Below are 21,064 nucleotides of genomic sequence, written 5' to 3'. Positions count from 1 at the left end.
TGCCCACAGGGAGGTTAGCAAAATGGCAGATCCTGCTCATTGAGTTTGACATAGTCTATGTCACCCGCACGGCAATAAAGCCCAGGCTTTAGCAGCTCACCTAACTGAAAATCCCGTCGATGATGAATATCAGCCCTTGAGTACTTACTTCCCGGACGATGAGGTGAATTCAGTTGAGGTAACATCAGAAGACACCAATGCTTGGAAAATGTTTTTCGATGGAGTTGTGAACGCGAAAGATGTCGGGATTGGGGCAATCTTGATCTCACCCAGTGGTTAGCACTATCCAGCCACAACTCGTCTTTGATATTTCTGCATAAACAACACCGTTGAATACGAAGCCTGCATTCTGGGTATGAATATGGCAATCGACCAAGAAGTTGAAGAACTTTTGATCATGGGGGATTTAGACTTGATTATCCAACATGCTCAGGGTGAATGGGAAACTCGGGATGTCAAGCTTATTCCTTACAGGCAACATATGGAGGATCTTAGCAAACGGTTCAAGTCAGTCGAGTTCAGGTACATTTCTCGTTTTCACAATGAATTAGACGATGCACTCGCTACTTTGGCCTCGATGTTGCCGTATCCAGGCAATCTCCACATTGACCCATTGGAAATCCAAATCCGAGAAAGGCATGGTTACAGCAATATGGTTAAGGTAGAACCAAATGTCCAGCCATGGTATCATGATATCAAGAGATTTCTGAAAACGAAAAAATATCATGAGAAAGCCAATACAGACCAAAAGAGAACCATTAGACGGCTTACAGGCGGTTTCTTCTTGAGCGGTGAGGTTTTGTACAAAAGGACTCCAGATCTCAATTTGGTAAGATGTGTGGATGCCGAAGAGGCAGGAAGAATCATGCATGAAGTGCACGTAGGAGTGTGTGGACCCTACATGAATGGATACGTCCTGGCAAAGAAAATCCTCCGAGTAGGCTATTATTGGATGACTATGGAAAAAGATTGTTTCAGTTTCATCCGGAAATGTCAGCAGTGTCAGGTGCACGGTGACTTGATTCATACACCGCCTACAGAACTGCATCCCATGTCAGCACCTTGGCCATTTGCTGCCTAGGGCATGTACGTTATCGGGCCGATCGAGCCAAAAGCTTCAAATGGGCATAGATTCATATTGGTCGCCATCGACTACTTCACGAAGTGGGTTGAAGCAATTACTCTCAAATCTACCACTAAGAAAGCAGTGGTAGACTTCGTGCACTCCAATATCATCTGCCATTTTGGTATTCCTGCAACTATCATTACAGATAATGCTGCAAACTTCAATAGTCACTTGATGAGGGAGATATGTGAGCAGTTTAAAATCACGCATCAAAATTCTACCCCTTATCGGCCCAAAGCTAATGGTTTTGTTGAAGCAGCAAACAAGAACATCAACAAGATTCTGAGAAAGATGATCCAAAGTTCCAGGCACTGGCATGAAAAGTTGTCGTTTGCATTGTTAGGATACTGCAAAACTGTGCACACATCAGTTAGAGCAAACCCATATCTATTGGTTTACGACACTGAGGCCGTAATACCCGCTGAAGTTGAAATCCCTTCTCTTCGGATCATTGTTGAAGCTGAAATTGAGGACAGTGAGTGGGTTAAAACCCGTCTAGAATAGTTAACCTTAATTGATGAAAAGCGAATGGCCACATCCTGCCACGGGTAGTTGTATCAACAACGAATGGACCTTGCCTACAACAAGAAAGTGCGGCCTAGGAACTTTGAAGTGGGGCAACTCATTTTGAGGCGTATTCTCCCCCACAATCAGGAAGCAAAAGGAAAGTTCCCTCCTAACTTGAAGGGCACATACATTATCAGAAAATTGTTGCCAAAAGGGGCATTGTACCTAGGAGACATTAAAGGAAATAACCCTGAAACAGCTATAAATGCAGGCGCAGTCAAAAGGTATTATGTCTAGTCTGTTTACAGCAACAATATTATCTGATTGGGATGATGAAGACTTTCATTCTCGCTACACGAAACACTCCAATTCTTTGCTAACCCTTTGAGCCGGTTACCTCTCTTTCGTTACCCTCTTTGGAACTTGAGAACATTTGTAAAAAAAAATCATCAAAATAAAAGAAAAATAAAAACAGCAAAACAACAACACAAAATGTTCCCTGAACTACGTTCGACTTGATTCCGAAAGGATACGTAGGCAGCCTCTATCTGGGGTTCAGTCACACCAAAACAAAGTTCCAATATCCCCCAAAAGTTAAACTAGGGCAGATGTTATAATGGTTCGGTGATGATCCCACCTGAATAGTTCCAAAGTTGTACTTTGATCCAAGCTCTTTTTACCCAAACCTTGTTCAAGTCCTTTCGACCAATCAATAAAAGGTGTTAAAAATCGGAAAATGCGGTTGCTTGGACCCAATGCAATCAGATGAGAGAAATAAAATGAGAGAGTATTATTAGTGGAAACCCACGGGCACCTAAGGCGGTGGTGAGCAGAGAAATTGAAAAATGAGAGAGTCTTGTTAGTGAAAACTAGTAGAAAGAGCACTACAAGGCGACGGTGAGGAGAGAAATAAGAGAGGTCAATTGGCGAAAACCTGGTAAGGGCGCCATTGATTGAAAAGAGAGAATCCCTTACAACCATGGGCACTGAAGGAGTCCTGGAAAGGTTTCTCGGTTTTAAAACTTGATTCATCATGGGTTTATGAGAAGATGGATGGTTGCACAGATCGGGTATCTAGTCCAAGAAGCAAGTCATGTCTATTGAAGTCAGCATGCACTCCAGATAAGTCATTCTCATCCTTCCCGAAAGAGACACTTCTCTTTAAATTATTTTTCTTGTCCATCATTTACTTTTCTTTGAATCTCTTTCGGTCTGATTCTTTTCCGAGACTAATACAAAGAAAAGGTGGAAAGATTGGTTTACAGGGTTCTGCTTAACAAAGCCAAAACCAAAGAAAAGCACCCAAACTTAGCGGATGCATCAAGTCGATCCCGACTGGCCATGATTACCGATGCTCCAAAATCAAATGATGGAAAATGAAATAAATCCAAAGTCAAGTGTATACAAAGGCATAATAAGATGAAAAGGCCAAAGCCCACACGGGTGAACCATCATGTGAAATTTTGGGAAAAGTCAAGTTACCCGGTTTTTAGAAGAGCAATCAGTTTCTAGAAAGCCAGCAAGCAGTAAAAGATTTCAGCAAGAGGGTTGGGCCTAGATCAAGTGATCAAAACAATCAAGTCCACAAAACCAACCATCGTTTCAAACTGACAAATTGTTCTTTGTTTTGAAAACTGGTGCAATCTAAGATAACCTCGCAAGGAGCAAGTGCAATAAAAGTAAGGTGCGCGGAGACCATATTGGTCTTACAGCAGAGATTAACCCAAAAATGGAAGTCCCTTTCAAACTCTTCATGCGTTCTCTTGAATAAAGTATTAAAAGTAAAACGAAAAGAAAGAAGAAGAAAATTCAAAACCATGGTAGCATAGGGCCTCCAATCCCTAGCTACGTTTTCCCAATATAGGGTCCCATTCCCTAATCGCTCCTAGCATAACCTGGTAGTCTCTTCCATTACAGGGTTCCACTCCCTAGTTGATTCCCGGCATAACCCGAGGACCTTTTCTTTCCGGCATAACCCGATGACCTCCCCAGCATAACCCAAGGACCTTTTCTTTTTCCAGCATAACCCGATGACTTTCCCTGCATAACTCGAGGATCTTTCCTTTTTCTGGCATAACCCGTGGACCTCCCTAGCATAACCCGAGGACCGTTTCTTTTTGGCATAACCCGAGGACCTTTTATTTTTCCAGCATAACCCAATGACTTTTCCGGCATAACCCGGGGACCTTTCCTTTTTCCAACATAACCTGATGACTTTCCCGGCATAACTCGTAGACCTCCTCGACATAACCTGAGGACCTTTTCTTTTTCCGGCATAACCCGATGACTTCCCCGGCATAACCCGAGGACTATTTCTTCTTCCGGCATAAATTGATGACCTTCCTGGCATAACCCGAGGACCTTTTCTTCCCAGCATAACCCGTGGACTTTCCCGGCATAACCCGAGGACCTTTTCTTTTCCGACATAACCCGATGACGTCCCCAGCATAACTCGAGGACCTTTTATTTTTCTAGCATAACCCGTTGACTTCCTCGGCATAACCCGAGGACCTTTTCTTTTTTTGGCATAACCCGATGACTTTCCCGACATAACTCGAGGACCTTTCCTTTTTTGTCATAACCCGATGACTTTCCCGGCATAACCCGTGGACCTCCCTAGCATAACCCGAGGACCGTTTCTTTTCCGGCATAACCCGAGGACCTTTTCTTTTTCCAGCATAACCCGATGACTTTTCCGGCATAACCCGAGGACCTTTCCTTTTCCCAGCATAACCCGATGACTTTCCCGGCATAACCCGTAGATCTCCCCGGCATAACCCGAGGACCGTTTCTTTTTCGTCATAACTCGATGACCTTTCATGGCATAACCCGTGGACCTCCCCGGCATAACCCGATGATCTTTTCTTCTCTGGTATAACCCGGTCATCTTTCTAGCATAACCTGGCAATCTTTCCAATTTAGGGCTCCACTCCCTAATCTTTTTTTCCCAAGGATACACAATCCTTATAGTTTAGATTTTGTTACAATAACTCACGAAATTTTCCTAGTGGAAACTGGGGCAGAAAAATTTCGTTCGTTTGTCTACTTTGTTGCTGGCCCATTCCCCTTGTCCCAAAACAATTAAAAACCTTTCATAATCAGTTAGCACTTTTTATGCATAAGTCAGTCTCAAATATGAATAACTTAGATGGCCCTAATTAAATAAGTTATCTTCTAAAAACCATTTGAGGTGTGCCATGTTTAAAACCCATAACATATGGCCCTCATGAACTTAATTAAAATTCGTAAAATTGAGGTGTGCCATGTTGAATAAAACTCCTAAGTCCATGGTCCTCATTTAATTAATAACAACTCTTTTAAAATCGAGGTGTGTCATTATTTGAATTTCCCATGGCCCTCACAGACCTCGTTATTAATTTGAGCCTTCGTAGTTGCTTTAGGTGAGTTGTTTAATTTGACTTTCTTTAATTACTAATTTCGGGTGCACATTTCATATGACCCAAATTCAATTCATAACAATATTAAATAGAATGTGTCGCGAACCGCGGGTGCATTTCATGTGGCGTGGTTCAAGGAATGTTTTAAATAACGTTGAAACTTCCTAAAAGCATTCTAAAATATTTAAAAGCGGTAAATAAGTTAAAATGCACATAGGTTTAAAAATGTGTAGTTAAAATTAGATAATAGGCCAATTATTAATAGTTTAAGCGACCGTGCCAGAACCACGGAACCTGGGAATGCCTTACACCTTCTCCCAGGTTAACAAAATTCCTTACTCTGAATTTCTGGTTCGCAGACATATAAAGTAAAGTCGAAATTTCTACGATATGGGATTTTAAAATAAACTAGTGACTTGGGGCACCAAAAAAACTATTCCAAGTGGCGACTCTGATATATTAGTTAATTCTATTTCGATTAATGTTACTTTAATTGGAAAATATCCCTTATATTACCCTTGGATGGTAAAAAAGGAGGCGTGACAGGCGGGCCCCAGTCTCGACGGCCAGTAGTGCCATTTTATCCTTTGGGAAAGGAAAAACCCAAGGGATGAAGTGCCACACCAGGCCTAGGTAGGAGAGTGAGTAGCGGTGCGTAGTCCGAATGACTGTCTACAAAAGGGGAGAACCGATTCCCCATCTATCATCGTCTTGGTCCAACGACAATAGCAATAGTAGACGTAACAGCAAGAGGCCACAACACAACCTACTAGAGCTCTGCCAAACGGCCTTGAGGCCACGAGCCCCAAACATGATGTTCAACGATAGAGGAATATGATAAGGAGAAATGGGCAAATGAGCTAATGAAGGCACTTGGATAGAAAAACAATGCTAAAACGCCCCCATTTATAGGGGTAATGACACGGTCATCGAGGCTTTAGAAGATTGACCGGCGGACACAATTACTGCGTTCTTGAAGAATCAAAATGGCGACGGTACATTCATCTTGGAGAACCGAAAATGATAGTGCATTGAATGATGTCAAATACACAAGTCCATGGGACACCCCAGTTGCCGCAAAAGCTCACGCCACAAGTTGCATCATTGGTATGACGTCACCGTGAGAAGATCGTGTGTCAAAATCATTTCTCATCGCTTCATTCTAGGAAATGCAGAGACTATCTGAATGCGGCAAAATTAGAGGACTTAATTTCTCGCTATCAAGCCACTTCAGAAGAATACCTCGAGACCCCGAGGACGTGGAATTGCGACCGAGTACCCTCCCTTGGGGCTCGTCAAGGCCCCACTCAAAGAAGACGAAGACTGAGGCTAGAGCAAAAGGGGGAAATTCACAAGGCACGTAGCTCAGTCTGAAAGAGTCGGCCTATCCAGAGCCTATGTCGAAGCGTCACGTCTAGCCATCCCATCTCCATACTTTACAATTAATGTATGTTGTACTATAACCGGATTCCCCTCCTATATAAGGGGAACCCACCCTACTTTGTAAAGGACGGTTGTTGCTCCATATATTCTCCACACGATCAATAATACCTCTCTCTCTCTTTCTTCTCTCTAACTTGCTCGTTCTTACTAGCTCGAGGCCACTCTTAGCATTTATTAGTTTCATGCTTGTTCTTTATTTATTGCTTGGTATAGGCCATAGAGAGCCTTGTTTGATCATATCTCAATTGTTATCCCATTCCCAACTAACCCCAATAGCTTGAGATCGAGCAGTATATCGACCCCGAGGCTTCTTCATCGACCAGTCTGAGGCTCGGGCGGCAAGCCCTCTCAGTTTGATTACTGCCTCGTTTTAGCTCGTATCTTTTCGTTAAACTTCATATTCTTAGCATCAACTGCTCTAACAACTAGCATAAAAATAGATCACGTATTTTTAGAATCCCATTTATAAATCTAATTGTTGTTACCATTTTCACGGTAAACAAAACATAACGTTTTTGTCACCCACCCGGAAGGTGAGCTCCCCTGCTTCCACATCAACCAAAGCCTTACCTATAGCTAGGAAAGGTCTTCCCAATATGATCGGAACCTCATAGTCAGCCTTGCAGTCAAGAATCACAAAATCTGTGGGAAGTATGAACTTGTCGACCCGCACGAGCACATCATCTATAATCCCCAATGGCCTCTTCATTGTCCTATCTGCCATTTGCAACATCATGGATGTGGTCCTTGGTTACCCAATCCCCAATGTCTTAAATATAGAATATGTCATCAAGTTAATGCTTTCCCCTAAGTCGCATAAAGCTTTGGCAAAATCGGTACTACCAATAGTGCACGGGATTGTAAAAGCACTAGGGTCTTCTAGCTTTGGGGCCATCGAATGCACAATGGCACTCACTTGATGCGTCATCTTCATAGTTTCACAATTCATGGACCTCTTTTTTGTTACCAAGTCTTTCATAAACTTGGCATATCCTGGCATTTGTTCTAGAGCTCCCACCAAATGTGCATTTATCGACAAACTCTTCATCATATGTATAAATTTCTTGAACTAGTTCTCATTGTTGTGTTTTGCAAGCCTCTAAGAGTATGGTGGAGGAGGAATTGGCAAAAGAGCCTTTTCTTTGGGCACTATCATTTCCAGTATGTCTATTACGTGTTCCCTAGCCGGGTTCACATCATTTTGAGTCTCCTCCATGTTGTCATCAATGTCAACTCTTACTTCCTCATTCACATTCTCATCATTCACTTGCACATCATTACTTTGCTCATCATCATCTTGCACCAACAAATCATCACTCACAACCTTTCTTGGATTAGAGGTACTAGCAACTCTACCTCTACCACTCCTTGTAGGCACCGCCATAGCATGGCCCTTATTGTTCCCTCCATTCAGGTTTAGTAGCGTACTAGGTAGTGCCCCCTTAGGGAGAGTATTCAATACTTGTGAAACTCGGCCAAGTTGGACCTCCAAGTTGCGGATAGAAGTATTGTGGAAAGCAAATTGGGCATTAGAGTCGGCTTTTTTCTTCATCATTTGCTCAAACATGGATTCAACCCATCCCATCTCATTATTGGACGAGCTAGGACCTTGAGACGGAAATGGAAGCAGGTTGTTATGTTGTTGAAACATCGGATTCCTTTGAAAGACCGGCCCTCGATTCCCTTGATTATCGTTATTCCAACCCCCTTGGTTATTGTTTCCTCCCCAATTGCTATTGTTATTGCCGCCCCAGCTACCTTGGTTACCCTAATTTTGATTGTTGTTCCTCCAGTTGCTTTAGTTGTTGTTTGCATTGTTCCAATTTCCTTGTTGATTTTGATTTCCCTAATTTCCTTAGGATCTCCACTGTTGTTGTTGATTTGTAGCATTGCCCCGTTGTCCTTGGTAGTTGTTCACATACTGAACCTCTTCACTTTGATCATCATACCCATCATCTTGGTTGTAACCACTATTACATTGCTCATATTGATCCGGATTTCCTTGACTTTGTTGACCTCTTTTCCTTCTCTTATTGACCATCATATTTACCCCTTCTATGGCATTCACTTGTTTTGGCCTCTGTACTTGTTGCAATGGAGCATTAGCCAACTGGTTCATAGTTGTAGTTAACTTGGCTATTTCTTGGCTGGTCATGGAGCTCTTTGTGTAGGTGAATGACATTGGGATTACCTTGTGGCACATTAGCTCGACTTTTCGATGCCGAGGAAGTATCTGCCATCTCATCAAGTATAGCACACGCCTCAGCATAAGGAGCGTTCATAAAGTTTCCCTCGGCGAGTTGGTCAACTACACACTGGTTGGTAGTGTTGATGCCACGGTAGAATATTTGCTGGATCATTACTTCAGTCATGTCATTGTTCGAACATTCTTTCACCATCGTTTGATACCTTTCCCAAATCTCATGAAGCGGTTCATTTGGCTCTTGCTTGAAGGCAAGTATCTCATCTCTCAGCACTGCAATATGTCCAGGAGAGAAGAACATTTCTATGAATTTCTTGGCCAACTCATCCCACATGGTGATGGAATGGTTGGGCAATCTCTCAAGCCAATCTAGAGCCTTCCCAGAGAATAGGAAAAGCGTTCATCTCAACGCGCCCTCAAAAATGTTAGTTTGCTTGCTCCCCTAGCATTTATCAATGAAACTCTTGACATGCTTGTAGGCATTTTGGTGTGCAGCTCCGGTGAAGAAATCCTACTTCTCCAAGAGTGTAAGCATCAAGTTGGTTATTTGGAAGTTGCCCACCCTAATTCGGGATGGGAATATTGCACTTGTGTATCCTTCGTTGGGCAACACCCAGTGTGCTGCCCTTGCTGGAGGTGGGGGAGGATTTGGAATATTATCATGAGGCGGTTGACCTCTCCTTTGTGCTTGAGGTTAGGGTTAAATCTCATCACATTATCATCATCTACCTCCCCCGCCAAAGGCAAATTTCCGGGGGCATCATTGTTAAGAGCCATATGTACCGAAGAGTAATTCACAATCAAATTAGAAAATAAGAAGGAAAGAAAAACAAAACACACAAATACTCGGTTATATAGCTATAACCGTTTAACTCCCCAGCAACGATGCTAAAAATTGATCGGTTCAAAACCTGCACTACTATAGAGTAGCAAGGATGGTCGATGTAGTTTAACCTAATGAAGTCGGGATTGAATCCACAGGGAGTGAATGAGTTTGGAGTTAGGTTTATATCCGAGTAGAGATACGAGTTTTATCTTAAATTGCACTTTCACAAATGGTTGGTTTTGTTTGCTACTTCTATTTATACTTCTATAGCATGCAATAGTTAAAGCTAATTTTTATTGGTTGTTTTGAAGGATTAAAAGGGACTAGGGTAGTGACTTCCACCTAGGCAGATATCTAGCGGGTATCGAGAATTCAGACAAGCTTGTTATGAATGGGATCGTGATATAACCATCACACATAAGTGTTCACTCTATACCTCTCGGTAGTTTGAGTGACTTTTCCCAACTTGGCTTTCTCAAGTCCAAATGGGTGTTCATGCATAACAAATGATATTGGCTCAAGTCGGGTATTACTATCTCTAGGTTTAACCCTTTAATTGGGGCTATTAATCTCTTGAATGCACCTCAATTCCTTGTTTGCCTAATTTTCCTAGACTTAGTCTCTCTTTCTCAAGAAGCGTCTAAGTCATAAAGGCATGAATCAGTGTTTGCAACCATCAATTCTACAATTAAAGCATGATTTAAGCTAAATATCACTAACCCATAAACAATTAAGCCCTAAATTCAAAACCCATTAAATACCCATACTAGGGTTTGGTCACAACCCTAGCTATGGGTTTAGCTACTCATAATAACAGCAGAAATCAAAGATAAAGAGAAGATATAATCCATAATGCTATATTAGAAGATGAAAATCTAAAGTTATAAGGTAAATCTTATACAAAATTGCCCAAATAGGTAAAACCAGCCGTCTCACGTGTTCAGGAAAACATAACTTAACCTAAAATTGTGAAAAAGATCTATTTATACTAGGCTGAAATTTTCGGACAAAAATGCCCCTGTGAAGGTTACACGGAGGGGTAATTCTGGCCGCATCCGCGCTTCCGCGTAATAATGAGCGCGGTCCGTGTTTCTTCAATTTTGGGCTTGGGTTGGACTTGGTTTTACGGACAGCATAATTTCATCCACGCCCCCGTATGCTTCCATCGTGGCCGCATAATTTTGATGCGGACTGCGTTCTTCTATTAAGCATGACTTACAAGGTTTCTAAACTTCAATCACCGCTCTCAGCGAAAATACCAACATGACCGCGTCAGATATTCTGCGGCCGTGCTTTTCCATCGCGGTCAGCGGTAGAACTTGTGCTCAAATTAGCCTCTCTGAAATTTACTTTCGCGAGTCGCGTATTTGTGGACGCCTCAGCGGTGGTCCTCACGTGGATGCATATTCTTCTCGCTCTCCATGCTCCAATTCCCAGTCTTTAGTCTGTGCAAGTTTACTGCTTCATGAGTTTATTTTGGCTTCATTGCCTCATTTTGACCAAACCCTGCAAGTAAGAAAAGTAAATTAGTTTTCAGGAATACTTTCACATATTTTTTATCCAAAACCTAAGCAAAATAGAGTATAAGATAGGTTAAATCTATAGTTATCAGTACATTGCTTTAACTGTATTTAATTTGCCATTACATGCTTACCCACCTTACTTGTTCCTTATGATTGCTCATTATCATGCTTGTTGTTGTTACACGCTTATATGTTACCGATTTATATACACTTTCATCACACTTCTTCCAATCGAGTCTTGGACACACACTATCACACGATGGCACGCGAGGGTTGTCTTATACACCCCTTTGAACCTTCTTTTCACCACTCTTTAGTTTCAGAGGATGACTTTGTCAGGTCAACTGACATAACTTCTCGTAGTCTTTAGTCCAATTCAAATATAGGAAACACTTTACATTATCAAAAATAGGTCATATTGCATAAAACCTAGGTGAGTCAGTCCTTGGTATTGACACACAATTAGGAAAACCTCCATGATGTCAACGGGTCATACACGCAACGACATGACTTCTGTCAAAAGACGAACAAAACTTCATGAGACACCTAGGGATCCAAAGCAAATACTTACAAAAACCTTTCTTCACCCCCTTCAGAAATGGAAATCAACCGAAACATTCTTGAGATCAATATGGTGATGGGAGTGTCGCACAATTTGAAGTAGTAGTGGATGAATATTCACCAAGAATATAGAGATGAGATTCGGAGACACCTGGGGCCACTAATCACTTTGCTAAACATCTGGGTAGACAAGGTGCTCACTCGCCTACTGATAGGGTTCTGGGATATGGCTAAGGTAGTGTTCAAGTTTTTTGATTATGCGTCAAAACCAATATTTGAAGAAGGTACTAGTTTTACGAAGATGCCATTTACAGGGAGGAGACCAATACTACCAGTCACTATGCCCGGTTATAGGTTCATAGATGTTTTGGGTTTGGCTAACATTAAGGCTTGAGAAATATAGAGGCAGGATGGGTGAGGCTAGATCATATGTTCGATAGGTTCGAACATCGTAAAACCTATAAGTGGTATTCGAGGGAATTTGAGTGTGATCAATCAATGTGGGAGAGTCTTCGTCTCATCACATTCTCATTTCCATTGTTGGGATTGTTGGTACTCCCGCAGAGAAGTGGTCAGATCAACATCAACTTATTACCCGTGGTTCTGGCGACCTTCTGTGGCAACCTCCAAGCTACTGTGGTATCGATTGTGCTAGCTGATATTCTAAGGGCTTTGGTTGCATGTGCATGGGGGTATGATATCTTTAAAGTATGTAACTTGCTACTTCAGATCTGGGGCACAAAACATTTCTTCCAGCGAGAGGCCATTATTGACTAGTTTGTCGGTGTCAACAACATGATCCGTAGTCACAATGAGAGGATGAGACATTGGGTCTCCCCACATGGGCCAGAAGAGTGGAGAGAAATGTTGACCAACCTAAGTGAAGAATGGGTCAATTGGAAGCTATCATGGTTAGGAAGGAGGGAAATTTTAAGGACTCATCAGAAATACTTCATCAAGCTGATAGGATTTGAGGGCATCCAACCATACTCACTCTTGCGGGTTCTGAGACAGTTTAGGATGATCCAAGATATGCCTTTATTGATGAGGACAACAATATATGGGGATGAGTACAACGGACAGATTCTAATACCAAGGATAAAAAGGCTCCAAATAGAGTGGACCGATCTGATCAATGTCGATTATCAAATTCGTGGTGCTATTTGGAGTATTATTTCTGGATCAACGAGGAAGATGAGCTAGCCTGACCAAGCAGAGAGGGTATAGCTTGGCTGGAGGATCCAGTGGCTGCTTTGCAAATCTACCATGAGATTCTACCATATTACCTTGTAACTACCTCGATGTACCGTCAAGTGGTCCTAAGATCTATCAATCACATGCTGCCACCTGCTGAAGACGATGACCAGGTAGTAGAGTGCATCCAGATAGAATCTGATATAGAGCCAGAGGGAGATCTAGGAGAAGAGTTTGAGTTCAATGATGACGAAGAGGAGTTTGAAAAAGATCCACAAGAAGAGCCAGAAGAAGAAGAGGAGATGGGGAATGATTCTGGGAATGGTTACTAAAAGTTGGTTGATTTCCCCTTCTTTCCTTCTTTTATCTTTATCCCCAATTTTCTTAATTTTTCCTAAGGGTAAATTGTTCAAGGCCATGCAGTTATATGAATATTAGAAAAAACGATGTAACCTTTGCTCCCACTTATCTCAATCCAAACATTATCAATGAAAACAAAACTTACTTCGGATCTAAATGTGTCATGTCTAATTGTTTGTCAAACATTCGCGATTAAGCCCACCTCCTGCAATGAAAGGTCCCACAAATTCTAGGAAAACACACTTGCTTGAATACGTGAATTAATTGCTCTGTGTGATCTTCTGCTTGTATAAATGAAGAAACTGACTCTTCTTTCTTTTTCCTTTTTTTTTTGTTTCTTACTTTATTATTACTCCCCAAAAGAAAGTTGGTTTGTGTCAACCTAAACCTGGCGGAACCACCATACAACTTAAGATCAAAGGGAAAGATGTCCGCTACAGAAAACCCGTCCAAACATGCTCTGGTCATAGCCTGTGGCCCAAGTTCAAGTGAAGTTTTGAAGAATGACAAATAAACTCAATCATGGACCAGGTTCATCATGTAAGGCATAGTATTTATCAACCTAGACATGTGAGATACACATGAAGGAGATAAGTCTAAGTAATCAAGCAGCAATATCTCTTGAACTGATCGAAAAGGTTGCATATTGGATAAGGAGAGAAAGTCTCCTTATGGGAAGAGGACACAATCACACAATCCGTATAAATGATAGGGTTGGAGTTTGTATTGAACAAGGACTCAACTTCGATGGAAGAATAGCAATTGAGTCTCAATCAAACTCTTATTACTAACTCATTAAATAACAGTGATTGTTCTTTTTTACAGGTGTTGCACATATACAGAAGTTAAATGTGAATATGGAGCAAAATAGCAACGCTTTTTGCAAGCAGTTCGTGTGTAATTCAAGTGTGCAAACCTGAAGCTACTTGAACGAGATAGAAGAACCAGTTCCGTTATGTTTATTCTTATTCTAGTTCAATTGTAGTAGGTGGTTTAAAGTTGTACCTTTTCAGCTTTCGTAGAAGCATTTGTAATAGGTACTTTGAGTGTTCAAGTTATAGGCTAACTTGAAGGTGTCGCAACAGTTGAGGTTGTGTGATACACAGGGATTAGAGTTAATCCTTAGGTTTACAGAGAGTTTTGTAAATGCTGTTTTGGCTTAGTGATTTTAGTGGATGTTTGGGAAAATCCTACTGAGTAGTAGGTCGTGGTTTTTTCACCTTTTGAGCCAGGTGTTTCCACGTAAAAATCTTTGTGTTATTTATTTTCTGTACTTTTAATTCCGCAACAGTAGCAGTTAGAACACTTAGAAGAACCAGGTTCTACTAGATCGAAAAATTGGGTACCACACAAATCACTCCCCCTCTTGTGTGGTATTGGCGTTTAGAATATCAATTGGTATCAGAGCATGTTATCCTTGAAGAGGCTAACACCTTAGGAAAAGATCAACATGAGTGCACCACATGGGCACTGGGAAGGGCAATCCACTGTCAGGACTCCACTGTTCAATGGACAGTACTACTCTTGGTGGAAGAACAGGATGAATGATCACATCATAGGAGAAGACTATGAACTCTGGGACATAGTCATTGATGGTCTTTGTCACGACCCAAACCGATAGGCCGCAACGGGCACCTGGTACCTTACTCAACCGAGTACCAACGTAGCGTATCTTTCTTATTACATCATTGTATACACGTTACATATGGGCCTAGTAGGCAAATATAATCATTTAAAAACTTAAACATAGGCCGACAAGGTCGTATAATCTTTCACGTATACGACATATGTCTACAAGCCTCTAAGAATACATAAATGTCATAGAGGTCGGGATAGAGTCCCGCTATACCAAACAGTACACATCTAAATCATACTAACCAAATAAGCAACTTCGAAGCAAATGAAGCGCACCAATATCTTCCGCTGAGCTGATAGCCTACTTGGAGGGATCTCGACCTGTCTATCGGGACCTGCGAGCATGAAACGCAGCATCCCCAGGCAAAAGGGACATCAGTACGAATAATGTACCGAGTATGTAAGGCATATAACTAAGTAAATCAGAGACATGGAAGAAATATAGAGTACATGACTCAACCTGCAAGTTTGAATAACCTTGTAAATCATAAATTACTTTTAGCATCATGCATGTGCGTATGAATGTCATGTCGTGCATAGGTACATGTTTCATAACATCATCAGCCTCTGAGGGCATTCCATTATATCATACCGGCCACTGTGGGCAAAATCATCATCATATACCAGCTGATCAGGTGGTGGTGCGTATATAACGCCATAATCTTTCCCATATCCCATATACATAAATATACATACATATATACGCGTATATAATGCCGTTTGAATACACACACACACACACACACATATATATATATATATATATATACATATATAACTCCACATATATACATACATATATACGTGTATATAACGCTGTTTGAATCATATTTCAGCTATTGTGGGCAACATCATCATCATATACCAGCTGATCATGTGGTGGTGCGTATATAACGCCATAACCTTTCCCATATCCCATATACATATATATACATATATATACGCGTATACACGTATATAACGCCGTCTGAGTCATGGGTCAATGTACATGTATAAATGTATGAAATGCATATGAAATACGATAACAAAATCTCTCGGTATGTCATAAGACCATTATACCACTGATTAGTATCATAAAATCATTTTACGTATTTTCTGAGATCCATGAACAGATGATGGAATAATAAGACATATGGAAATTCAAGAACATAGGCACTTCTATGAATAGGATCATATATGGATTTTGTGCATTTGCACATTTCGTTCGTATCGTATGGATCATGCCAAAAGAAAGAAGGGATAGTCTTAACATACCTGGATTGATTCTCTTCAAAATTCCTCTAACACGCGTCTTTTGTGATGAACACGTAACAGAGGATCGAAGTAGGGAAAAATCCGTATGATATTCTTGAGAAGAATTGCACCGTACTCCATTAGAATCGTAAAATCCCGTTGCTATTACATAGTATAACTTTGTATAAAATCTCACATTTTTGAATTCTTGAAGATCCATGAAAGCTCATGGTACTGAATTTTTGAAAGCTCACGTTGAAATGAAGCTTACGTTAAATAAAGCTCATTTTGAAATGAACCTCATGTTTCTTTAAGTTATAAATCTGATCTTTAATAAGTCTTTTAGAATGGAAAGTTTGAAGGATCTAATATTGATGGATAACATTCTTTCCCTTTTTGAATTGAAAGACTTTGATATTCAAAGTCTTGGAAATGAAAGAAATTGTTACCTTGTGATACCAAAGCAAGGATGACTCTTAGACATATCTTAATAACGTGGCTAGGTGCCACGTGAGGATGGGGTGGAATATTTAACCTTTATCCACTTATTAGTTAATCGGGTAATGTCCCGTTACCCGGTAATTAACCAATTACCCGAAAAATTGAGAATTATTCCCACTTACTTAAAATATTACTCACTTTTCACGTACCTTATACACCTTTATATTATGGCCATATAGTACCTTGTATGGCACTAGTCCATAAATACCGGGTATTTTAGCTCAGGCCGTATTTTATCCTAACATGCCAAACGTGGACGAAAATTCATTTTCTTTGACTTGCTTCCCATCTCACCTTCACGAACTTACTCATCACTTGTGAAATAGCCTAATCCTTATAATCTTCAAATAATCTTTTACTTGGACTGATGTCAATTACCTTACGACAAATTCAATGTAAAATACTGCAGGGTGCAATATCGTCGTAACTTAATACTGCGAAGTCTGACATTACCGTAATGTAATACTGCAAGGTAGAACACTGTCGTAACTCAATGCTGCTGGCCGTAACATCATCGTAATATATTACTTCATAGGGTTACATCATCGTAATATATTACTACAAAGCATAACATTGTCGTAATATAATATTGCGGGACGTAATATTGACGTAACATTGTGGGGCGTAACATCATTCCCCCCTTTGGAACATTCATCCTCGAATGTTGACTGATGCTCTTATCATTTTCGTAACTTATAGCTCTTGTGAATACCTTAATACTTTTCTTTCCTTTTAAGTAGTTACTCTATGAATAAATCCAAAGTCTAGGATACTCCTCCCTTTAGTCTTTTTGCTTGTATCATGACCTGTGGTCGAAATCTTCCTAATCTTGCAACTGTTGTTACCTCCTGTCATGCAGCCTGTATGACCCTGGCTTTGTAAGTGCACTTATGCGATTCATCTTTTCTTTTTCCCTTTATCTTTTAGTCAATATCTAGGCCTTACTTTGTATATACAGGGCTTAATAGGATGCCTCTCTAGGCCTCTATAGGTATATTGAAGTCCTTAACTTGATACTTTGTAGAACTTGCGAATATGGCCATATCTTATTTCATAGATCTTGGTTACCCATTCACATGAATTTACTGTATTTACATGGGTTATACTATACCATAATTTTCATGCTTCAACCTACCTTTTCTGAGGTATGCTTACCAAGTTCCTAGTTACTTTTGTTGCCTACCCTTTAAGTATAAATCTCAGTTCTTTAATGCCTCTTCATTACCGTTCGTCTTAAGAATCATGGCCTAATCTCATGTCATACTTTGTAACTTATATCTGACAATTGTTGATTTGCCTCAATGTTGATCTATAGTCCTTTACTTGAAGACTCTAAACTTCTTACGTAATACATTACCGCTGGGGCTTACGTTCCATCGAGGAATATTTGAAGTGATTTTCCTGATCCACTTAGGGGTGATACTATACTTTAATGACCGTATTTTATAGCATCCCAATGTGATTCACTTATGTGGGTATTTTAATCTCTTACAATCCATGAAATTCTCTTCAAATCATTACTCACTCGAATGCCTAAATGTCATCCTTTATCACTCACAATTACACCGTCATTGTACTATCAAGGCAGCATTCCATCTTTTCTAAATATTACTAGTCTTAGACTCCTTTTGAGTTCATTCAGGCTATACTGAACTTTCTATAACTTTAGAGAAAGCATCAGCTCTTCTTGTGTTCATGGGCTTAATACCGAGGACTTATCCAATGTCGTCACCTTCTCACTCACCTTTTATCATCCTTACTCATATCTTCCTAAAACCTTGCCGCTCTACCATACTTTATCTTGCAACCTAAACGTATTCATTTATAATACTTGCAACCTTTCTTCAACTTGCTTGCACCATAGACTTCCTTATATTATTCTGGAATATCAAGCGAGACGTCATATCGTCTCTAACTCTTCTATACTCTTTTAACTACACCTCTCGATACGTAGAAACCATAGGCTGGAAGATATGTCACTAACGATGCCGCTATCATTCCTGGATATTGAATCCCCGTTCTTATAACCTTCTATCCGAAGTATGGATTATTCACGATCTTCTTCTTTTGAGTATCTCATACGTTGTTCACCTTTACCTTACTTACCTTAAAATTTTGCATCGTATCTTCTATCTCTTTCGTGACCTTCCCTCCACATAGGTATAATTCACGTCCATAACTTGAAGCTCTATTATAATACTCGCACCTCTGGTACATATAGAATCCGGTAGGAGCTTCGTACTGACTTCTTATGAGGCTGGTACTTCATCTAACTGGCTTCCTTGTAGATCCATTATAGATTATGGTCGTTGTGTTATTTCTCTTGAATGTCTGATATTAAGAGCGATTCTGTCATGTTCTCAAGTACAACTTCTATAATTTTTCTAGGTCCAATAATCAGACTCCTGATTTACTTGGGTGATGTAATCCTTTAGTTTCCTCTTCCTTCTGATCAGCCTTTACGTAGGCTTAAGCTATCTTCCGATCCGTGGCTCATGGTATTAGTTATTACCTTAGCCTTTCATGGGCATTATGGAATATCCACAATAAAATCTTCTAACAATTCAATCCTTTGTCTATGCCCCGGGCTAAATTCTTTCTTTTAACTTATACCAGAGTCTTCTATGGCTGTATATGCTGCCTGGATAATGCTCCAAAATCTTGAGTGTATCCATAACTTACTAACCCTGGATCATTGATCAAATAATTCTTTCGTTCCATCTTAGCTTTCTTTTAACGTAAGCTATTACTTTTCCTGGTCTTTTTGCCCCCCTTGTTGTGTCCATACTTAGCTTATCTTAGTGCCCACACTTGCCAGAGTTTTCATACAACTCATATGATCTTTGAATATTTCTTTTGATTTTTACTTCTCGTTCAATAGCCACGGTAGATTCCTCTTTCTTATGGAGGACGTACAGTGTTGTTGTGAAACTATTGTTACAAGACCATTTCTACTTTAGGTCACTGTGCTTAAGTTGAAGCTTTCTTCCTCATATCCTCAGCTAGTCCTTCACTGTAGTACTTTGGGAGAACCCTTGATTCTCGTAAAGCTGTGAGCTTATTAAGGACCCTTTTTTATGTCCTTGCTTGCCGATAATCATCTGTAGTTGCTTACTTCCATGTCTTTGTGCTTGTATGGTTGCTTCTGAACTGATATTTTGACTGTTTCTCAGTGGCACTTTCTTTTATCCCCGTAACACTCATACAGTACCTTTAGCTACCCCGACTCTTGTTTGAATATATCTCAAGTATTATAATGATATTATTCAAGACTGAATTCTCCATGTTGGGCTCTACTATATTTATCTTACACGATCTGATGACTCGTCTATAACCTCTTGTTTAGCTACAATTGGGATCTTCCTAACCAATTACTAACTACTCGTTGGCCCATTCTCATATCAATATTCCTCGTAATCTTTCTTGAGTTATTTCCTTTTTTTTAACTTACGTCTCGCACTGGCTTTTAATTTATTAATAATAACTCGGGAAGGAACCTTTACTTCCTCTCCTTGACGTCATGCTAGCATAATATTTTTGAATCGTAGCATATCTATAGGGTTTGGATAAGTGCTATCTCATTCCGCTTTCATTTATCGCATTATTCCTTTACCATTTCATAGTCACTAGAACCACTTAATTCTGACTTAATGTCACATCACTCCATATTCCCCTATTTAGCGGTGTACTAAGAGCTGAAGCTATGATGATCTATCTATAGATGATTCACCTTTTCATCTTTGGCATCCTTTCACATCATCGATGACTCTTTCTCGCCTTGTGGTAATCCTTCCGTACCAAGGATAGCAAAATCCTTTACTTACGAGGGTGAAATTTAGTATAACTGGCACATACAGTCCCGTAAGCTGAACTTTTCTCACATTGCTTGTTGTAGGGAAGCGTCTTCCTGAATGATCATTCTCAAAAAATTTCATGAATCTTCTTTTGTCGTCCATTCTACTATTAGTGGAACAAAATCTGAAGTTCTTATGATGGCGACTATCACCATTCACTCAGTCCCTAATTCATGTTTAGTTTATCTTGTTTACCAATCCATACTGGTCCTATTAGTCTGGGGTCTAACTTTTCCTCTTTGTAATCACGCCAAAGTTGCGAATTTATTTCTTGAAATGAGGACATGATTGTATGGCCTATACTTTTTTTGTTGTCCTAAGGCCTGTCACTTCTCGTTTCTTCCTTCACTCGACTATAGATTTTGTAATATTGTCATCTTTTGATCTACCATTTCCATCCATGTATCACATCTTACTCATAACGCTTCATTAACTCTTTTCTTATTTCCCGCTAACATTTATGCCGATCATTTTATTCTGAAAACTTGAACAAGACATTCTTTTGCTCTTAGCTTCCCTATGTTGCCATTAACAGTCCATAAAAAGAAAAAAAAACTTTCAAAACATGAGCAAAAACAGAAAAATCCCTAATCCGGGTCACTGGGGTTCACTGGGGGTACTAGACAGGTTCAGAAGACAAGTGCTAGGAGACCTAAGGCATAGAGGAACTAGAGGGTTGAGTCTGTAGAAGGTTCAACAT

At 40.2% G+C, this 21,064-nt stretch overlaps 1 protein-coding gene across 1 annotated transcript; it reads left to right on the top strand.

The window, feature by feature from the left end:
- The first annotated feature begins 361 nt into the window (after positions 1-361).
- On the top strand, positions 362-2,021 carry LOC107769476 (uncharacterized). Its single transcript, XM_075252859.1, has 2 exons — positions 362-796; positions 1,905-2,021. Exons 1-2 carry the CDS (start codon positions 362-364, stop codon positions 2,019-2,021), a joined length of 552 nt encoding a protein of 183 aa, XP_075108960.1.
- The last annotated feature ends 19,043 nt before the right edge of the window (positions 2,022-21,064 follow it).

The sequence above is a fragment of the Nicotiana tabacum genome, chromosome 5, assembly GCF_000715075.1.
Source record: "Nicotiana tabacum cultivar K326 chromosome 5, ASM71507v2, whole genome shotgun sequence".
In the NCBI taxonomy this organism is placed as follows: domain Eukaryota; kingdom Viridiplantae; phylum Streptophyta; class Magnoliopsida; order Solanales; family Solanaceae; genus Nicotiana; species Nicotiana tabacum.
This window is presented reverse-complemented; position numbering and strand designations above follow the sequence as displayed.